The sequence below is a fragment of the Mastomys coucha genome, unplaced genomic scaffold (assembly GCF_008632895.1).
Source record: "Mastomys coucha isolate ucsf_1 unplaced genomic scaffold, UCSF_Mcou_1 pScaffold18, whole genome shotgun sequence".
Classification (NCBI taxonomy): Eukaryota; Metazoa; Chordata; class Mammalia; order Rodentia; family Muridae; genus Mastomys; species Mastomys coucha.
The window spans coordinates 109343427-109351774 of NW_022196900.1; the positions used below are offsets into that span (position 1 = coordinate 109343427).

Here is an 8348-nt window from a genome sequence, read left to right on the forward strand (position 1 = left end):
AAGCAATCTACAGATTCAATGCAATCCCCATCAAAACTCCAACTCAATTCTTCACAGACTTAGAAAGAACAATTCTCAAATTCATTTGGGATAACAAAAAACCCAGGATAGTGAAAACTATTCTCAACAATAAAAGAACCTCTGGTGAAATCACCATCCCTGACAGGGCAATTGTGATAAAAACTGCATGGTATTGGTACAGTGACAGGCAGGTAGATCAATGGAATAGAACTGAAGACCCAGAAATGAACCCACACACCTATAGTCACTTAATCTTTGACAAAAGAGCTAAAACCATCCAGTGGAAAAAAAGACAGCATTTTCTACAAATAGTGCTCGTTCAGCTGGCATTTAACATATAGAAGAATGCAAATTGATCCATTGTTATCTCTTTGTACAAAGCTCAAGTACAAGTGGTTCAAAGAAATTAGTGGAAATTAGTGGACCTCCACATAAACCAGATACACTGACACTAATAGAAATGAATGTGAGGAAGAGCCTCTAGCACATGGGCACAGGGGAAAATTTCCTGAACAGAACACCAATAGCTAATGCTCTAAGATCAAGAGTTGACAAATGTGACCTCATAAAATGACAAAGCTTCTGTAGGGCAAAGGACACTATCAAAAGGACAAATTGGCAACCAACAGATTGGGAAAAGATCTTTACCAATCCTATATCTGATAGAGGGCTAATATCCAATATATACAAAGAACTCAAGAAGTTAGACTCTACTTGGGAGGCAGAGACATGCGGATTTCTTTGTTCGAGGCCAGCCTGGTCTACAGAGTGAGTTCCAGGACAGCCAGGGCTACACAGAGAAACCCTGTTTTGAAAAACCAAATAAATGAATAAATAAATAAATAAGAAGTTAGACTTCAGAGAACCAAATAAACCTATTTAAAAAGGGGGAACAGGGGACAGGGTGGTGGTAGCGCACACCTTTAATCCCAGCACTTGGGAGGCAGAAACAGGAGGATTTCTGAGTTCGAGGCCAGCCTGGTCTCCAGAGTGAGTTCCAGGACAGCCAGGGCTACACAGAGAAACCCTGTCTTGGAAAAAGAGAGGGGGGGGGGGCAAAGAATCTTTTTTTCCGTGATGTCAGTTTTGAAATACACTTCTGTCTGTGGCTGGAGAGAGGGCTGAGAGATTAAGAGGACTGACTGCTCTTCCAGAGGACCCCAGCACCCACACTGCAGCTCACAGCTGACTGTAACTCCAGTTTTGGGGAGATCTGACACCCTCACACAGACATACATGCAGGCAAAAAACAATGCACATAAAAAATGTTTTTAAAAAACAAAGAAAAGAAAGAAAGGAAGGAAAGAAAGGAAAGCAATACGCTTCCCTCCGCGATCCCCTGTTTGTCCCTCAGAATAGGGCAAAGAGGGTCATTCCAAGAGGCACAGGCTGGAGGGATGGCTCAATGGTTGGGATCACATGCTGATCCTGCAGAGGACATGGTTCAACTCCTAGAACCCACAAGACTGCTTACAACCATCAGTAGCTCCAGTCCCGGGGCTTTACTCCCTCTTTTAGCCTTTCGGGGGACTACACACATATTATACACAAACACATAGAGGCAAAACACTCTTACACATAAAACTAAAGATAAATCTTGGGGCCGGAGAGATGGCTCAGCAGTTAAGAGCACTGGCTGCTCTTCCAGAGGTCCTGAGTTCAATTCCCAGCAACAACCTGGTGACTCACAACCATCTGTAATGGGATCCAATGCCCTCTTCTGGTGTGTCTGAAGTCAGTGACAGTGTACTCACTTGCATAAAATAAATAAATAAATCTTTAAAAATAAATAAATAATCTTAATTTTTTTTTCAAATAAAGTGGTGCAAAAGAATAGTAACACAGAATTTAAAAATGAAAATTTTCAAAGTCACTTTATTACATCTAAATGCTAAAGGGAAGTTCGGGCTGATTTATAAAAAGTAGATCAAAGGTGAGTGATTTTCTTTGTTAGTGCTGATTATCAAACCCAATCATGACGAGCTCTCTATCCTGAGCTGCATCTGCAGACCCCAAATTTAGGTGAATGATTGACAGGGGACAATGGAAGGCTTGATTCCTTTGCATGTCTGTCCAAGTCTTTTCCCTCTCACCCACATCCCTTCCCTTCTGGCTGATGTAGCTCCACTTCCTCTCACAGGTGAGGACTCCCTCTGGATTAGTCAGAGACTCTCTGCAGGCAGCAAGGAGACCCACATTCCAGGATTCCTTAGAAAAGGGGCAGGGTGAGCCCTCCGGACCAGTGTGTCATTTCCAGCTCAATAAATGTGGATTCTCTTCTTTATTTTCTTCACTTTCCAACTGTGTGGAATCTTCTGCTTGTCATTTGTGTAACAGTGGTACTTACAGTCTAGAACACATTGAAGAAAAAGAAGAATTAAGACAGGCACAGAGGACCATGACTCTGATCCCAGTAGGCAAGGGGGGTCTCTGAATTTAAGGCTAGCTTGAGCTACAGATGAGTTCTAGGACAGCCAGAGGTATATAGAGAAGCACTGTTGTGAGAGAGGGAGGGAGAAAGAGACAAAATGAGAGACAATGAGACAGAGACACACAGAGAGACAGAGAGAAAGAGAAATACAGAGAGACTGAGAGAGACAGAGAGACAGAGACACACAGAGAGTCACAGACAGACAGAGACAGACAGAGAGGCACAAATAGAGACAGAGAGAGAGAGACAGAGACACACAGAGAGGCACAAACAGAGACAGAGAGAGAGAGAGAGAGGGAGGAATTACAAATTCCAGAGGTGACTGAGCTGACAAACTGCCACACCCTACATTGCTTGATCCTGGATCCTGACTGTGACAACAAGGGGACAAAGAAAGAACAGACACATGTACAGGAATACCGCGATCTGGTAAGTTTCACTCACTCTGATGGAGTGCACCTACCATGCACATCCCACAATCTCCAAGTTTTTCTTACATACAGCATAGAAGGAGGAGCTAGTCATAGGAGGAGGGCGTCTCCACCAGGAGCAGAGCCAAGCTGTAAACACCTGGGAGGAGAGACTGCAGTGCTGCTCCTGCACACGCAATCGCTCCTGCACATGCAGTCGCTCACACATGGACTTCCTTGCTAACATTCACACTCAGACCCTGCAGTGCTGGCTCCTGTACACGCTATCGCTCACACATGCACTTCCTTGCTAACATTCACACTCAGACCCCAGGAAGGCGCTGGGACGCCTCTGGCCTCACCTGGGAAGGCTATGGCTACTGCCTTGGGTCTGAGGCATTTGGGTCTTTGACATGGCTGTGTCCAGGTCAAACAGTACACATTCACTTGGGACTTCACCCATTCTTTACCCAGCCACCTTAGGATTCCTTAGCCCTCCTAAATGAAGTGCCTGCCTTGCAAGCATGAGGGTCTGAGAGACCAGAGCTTCAGGACCCACAGAAACACTGGACACGGTGGCATGCCACCATTACTCAGCACTAGTGGGACACAGACAGACAGCCTAGCCAAATCAGTGAGTCCCAGCTTCTGTGAGAATCCATGCCTCAAAACAAAACAAACAAACGAAAACATTGGAGAACCAGGCGTGGTGGCGCATGCCTTACCCCAGCACTCAGGAGACAGAAGCACACGGGTCTCTGTGAGTTTGAGGCCAACTTGGTCTGCATAGCAAATTCTAGTCTAGATAGAGCTACATAGTGAGAGCCTATCTCAATAAGTGAATGAATGAATGAATGAATGAATGAATGAATGAATGGATGAGTGAGTGAATGAAGATGACGAGCAAGTGAAGAAGGCATTCGGTGTTGACCTCAGGCCTCCACAACCACACCACATGTATACATAAGCCACACACACACATTTTAAAGAAAAGATTAGCTTTAAAGGATCAAATTTGGAAGTACCATAGGAAACAGAGAATGCAGAATTTCAGCCATAGTTCCTCCCCGTGTGTGTATTTTGTGTGTGTGCATGTGTGTGCGCATGTGCATATGTGTTTGTGTGTATGTGCATGCATGCTGCTGGGTAAACAAACTAGAGCTTCATGCATGTACTAGTGCTAAGTCGCCTCCCAAGCCGTCTAACCTGTGTGCTTTTGATTCCTTGGTTTCTCCTGAATGATTAGTTGTTATGGTCAGTTAAGAAATGATCATATAAAATGTTATCAGTTACTATAGTCAACCGTGATGGAATGCTGTGGTCATGCAACATGGCCGAGCAACATGGCTGAGTGGAGCTGCTGATGGCTATACAGAAATCAGGATTTCAAGGAAGAGCAGAATGAATTGACATCTGTTCTCTGCACTGCATCATCACAGGGCCCAATCATTGAGATCCCACGGGTAGCAGTGAATGGAGATCCATCAGGTAGCAGGGAGGGATGAGGCTTCCTGACGCCCAGTGGGAGGTGAGGGCCTCCAGGATGTGTAGGGCACTCAGACCAGGGAGCACCCACGTCTGGGCGGGTCTGGGGCAAGCTGGAGAATCTCCCATAGAAAGAGTTTTTGGATGTGGGATACAGAACTCCAAATGGTATGCGTTGCCAGAATATATGTGTGTGTGTGTGCATGCGCATGTGCATGTGTATGCGTGTGTGTGCATGTGTATCTAGAATAGTAAAAATTGGGGCTGGCGTGATGGCTCAGTGGGTAAGAGTACTGACTGCTCTTCCAAAGGTCCTGAGTTTAAATCTAGCAACCACAACGTGCTTCATAATCACTCGTAATGAGATCTGATGCCCTCTTCTGATGTATCTGAAGACAGCTACAGTGTACTTATTTATAATAATAAATAAATCTTTGGGCCACAGTGAGCAGCGACTGAGTGAGCGGGGCCGACTGAAGCGAGGGGGTTGACCAGAGTGAGCAGAAGTCCTAAAATTCAATTCCCAACAACCACTTGAAGGCTCACAACCATCTGTACACCTACAGTGTGTACTCATATACATAAAATAAATAAATAAATCTTTTTTTAAAAGAATAGTAAAAGTTTTGGGGTTTGGGAGGTTTGGGGGGTTCTGGACAGGGTTTCTCTGCGTAGCCCTGGCTGTCCTGGAACTCACTCTGTAGACCAGGCTGGCCTTGGACTCAGAAATCCACCTGCCTCTGCCTCCCAAGTGCTGGGATTAAAGGTGTATACCCACCACTGCCCGGCTAGTAAAAATTTTTATCAGGGAAAAATGGAACATGGAAAGTCGTGGAAGAAAAAGACAGGTCAGTGAATGAGTGTGAGTGAACCGCGGGACAGACGTCACTCTAGGAATGGAATTGCCACAGCTGGTATGGGAGCAGGGCATGACAGGCACTTGTCACATCCAGTGTCACTTGTCTGTCAAAAGTGCTTTGGGAAACAGCACAAGAGGGAATAATAGATGAACCAGGATGTAAAGTGGGAGGGGTTAAAATGGGCCTTCGTTTGTAGGGTAGTGGGTAGAGGTGTGATGGTAAAGCGGTCTGAGAGTCATCCGTGGTACAGAGGAAGGGAGGCACAGACTCTTGGGAAGTCACCCCACTTGGGCCTACACTCAGATGAGAGTTTTCAGATTCTCTTTGCCAGTTTCTCTCACCAACTCTCAAGAGCAGGGAGACTACAAGCCATGTGGCATGTCCTCTGCTGCTGTCACCACGGTGGGAGAAACTGGTGTTCCCCATCTTCTCCTGCCCTGCCCAGGTTGACCCAAGTGAGCATTCCTGCCTTGAATTCCTCTCTATCGATAAGGGACCAGGCAGAAGAGGGAAGAGCACCGAGTTCCACAAATCTAAGGAAGGAATCATGAGTTGATGCACTCACTTTCATCCGAGAGGTATGGGAAATTGGCTTCCACTACTCTGTTGTTGAGGGGCTGCGTAGTGCGGTAACCATTTTGAATGGTCTCATTGTGGTGATCCATAACAGAATTTTCTATGTTCACAGCCTGCAGACAACATAAAGTGAGTTATGAGGCAGAAAGCACTAAAGAATGTGAAAGCATTTAGTTAGTGGTCGCGTATGAATACGTCAAGTCGATTGGTTCTGAGTGGTCTACCAGCCTTTACCTCACCGTCTATCCATCCATCCATCTGTCCTCCCATCCACCTTCCCGGCCGGCATCTCCACCCAGCCTTGCCTCCTCTTTTTATAGCAGTATTTGGTTAACAGAACAAAAGCAATCAGGAACAGAAATATATCTCGGTAAACTCAGTGTTTGTTTTTCTAAGATATGTTCTGTCTATATCTTTGAGAAGTGTTTTTTGCTGCATGAGAAAGTCTGGATTCTCCATTCATTTTCCTCCCTCTAAGATCTCGAGTCCCCTGCCCTCTCTCTGTGGCCAACTCTTGATTAATAATAATAATACTCACTATGTCGACCAAGCTAATCTTGAACTCCCCAAGTTCTGCCTGCCTCTGCTTCCCAGGTGCTACAACCAAAGCCACAGACCACACACCCCGCTGAACCTCTCCTGGGACTTGAGACATTGGCTAGGTCTTTCTGCTCCACCCTTCATCTCTCTTAGACACTCTGCACATTTCCACTTGTGTTCCTCTGTGTGCTATGGTTAGACTATCTTCCCACCTCTGTCTTCCAATTCACTAGTTGCCTCTTGAACTAAATCTAATATGCCGTTAAACCCAGCCACTCAATTGGTAATTGTGCTTGACACAGTTTCACCCCACTGGGTGGGTGGGTGGGGGCCAGCAATGCTTTTAATTCCAGCTCTCAGGAGGCAGAGGTAGGAGGATCTCTGAGTTCAAGGCCAGCTAGTCTATAGAGAGTTCCAGGACAACCAGAGCTACACAGAGAAACTCATATATATATGTGTGTGTGTGTGTACATATATATATGTATAAACATATATGTATATGTGTGTATACATACATATATGTAAATATATATACATATGTGTATACATATATACTAGTGTGTAAAAACGTATATGCACACATGCATGTATGTGTATGTATATGTATGTATACACATCAGACACTGTTACATTTTGTCTGGTGATTCACCTGTCTGAAGTCTTTGTATCTATTAGCATTCTGTCTAAACTCCACCTCACAGTTACCTGGCAACAGCCAGGTAGGCCTGACCCACTATAAAAGGGGCTGCTTGCCCCCCTCCCTCTTTTGCCTCTCTCTCTTGCCTCTTGCTCTCTTGCTCCCTCTCTCTCCCCATTCCCTTCCCCCTCTCTTCACGTGATCATGGCTGGTCTCCTTTCTTTACTTCTCTCTCTCTCTCTCTTTCTTTCTCTCTCTCTCTCTTTCTCTCTCTCTCCCTCTCTCTCTCTCTCTTTCTCTCTCTCTTTCTCACTCTCTCTCTCTCTCTTTCTCTCTCTCTCTTTCTTACTCTCTCTCTCTCTCCCTCTCTCTCTCTCTCTCCCTCTCTTTCTCTCTGCCTTTCTCTGCCTCTACTACCCTCTTAACTCCTGTCCCCATGCCCTGAATAAACTCTATTCTATACTATACCATCGTGTGGCTGGTCCCTCAGGGGGAAGGGATGCCTTGGCATGGGCCCACTGAGGCACCCCCTTGCCCCACACATCACCACACCCCCATAGAACATATGTTTATACCTCTTTATCTTTTTATAAACATATCAGTAACTCTGACTCTGATAATCCTCTTTCACATGATCTTTGTTCTTGTGTGTTTTGGGATTTTCCCCCACAGTGGTAGGAATTGCATCTAAGGCCTCATTATGCTAGGCAAGTGTTCTTAAAACCAAGCTATAATCTGAGCCTTGTTTTTATAAACAACTCTCTTCTTTGTAACCCAGGCCAGTCTAGAACTTGCTGTGTGTGTGTCCAAGGCTGGCCTAGAGCTCTCAAACCTTTTGCCTCAGCCTCTGACGAGGTTCCAGGTGAACGGCCCAAGCTTTGTCCTCTCTAATAATGCCACTTGTTGGATCCTTCCTGAGATAATTGGCACGTGCTACGTCTCTTATCTGGGGGCGCTTCCAGCCTACAGAGTGTCATTTCTGTATGGAAGGGTTCTTGCCTAATAGAAGCCTTTTCCATCTTCTCTTGGAGAAGAGAAATGAAGTTCAAGAGAAAAAAATAGTTTCTGAGGGAAAATATCAGTCTAAGAAAATGTTAGACTCGCCTTGTAGCTTCAGCAGTGCTTGCAGTCTATTCAATTCCACAAATGTATATTATGTATGGTGTGGTCTACTCACTAAAGTCAAGAAACATTTAGAGCTGGGTGTAGGGGCTCTTGTCTGTAATCTTAACATTCAGGAAGCTGAAGCAGGAGGATTACTATGACTGTCTGGGTTACAGAGTAAGATGCTTCAGAAGAAGGAGGAGGAGGGAGAAAGAGGAGGGAGAAGGAGGAGGAGGAGGGAGGAGGGGAGGTGGCAGGGATGTGGAGGAGAAGGGAGGAGGAGG

At 45.5% G+C, this 8348-nt stretch overlaps 1 protein-coding gene across 3 annotated transcripts in view; it reads right to left on the minus strand.

Moving 5' to 3' along the window:
- Positions 1-1980: 1980 nt before the first annotated feature.
- Positions 1981-8348, minus strand: part of Ca6 (carbonic anhydrase 6) — a 27855-nt gene continuing 21487 nt past the window's right edge. For all 3 annotated transcript variants that reach the window (XM_031379556.1, XM_031379557.1, XM_031379555.1), the window contains exons 7-8: positions 5773-5896; positions 1981-2371 (exon numbers count right to left, since the gene is read on the minus strand). In XM_031379556.1, the coding sequence (XP_031235416.1) occupies positions 2280-2371; positions 5773-5896 (216 nt within the window). In that variant the 3' untranslated portion in view covers positions 1981-2279. The remainder of the gene's footprint in view (positions 2372-5772; positions 5897-8348) is intronic.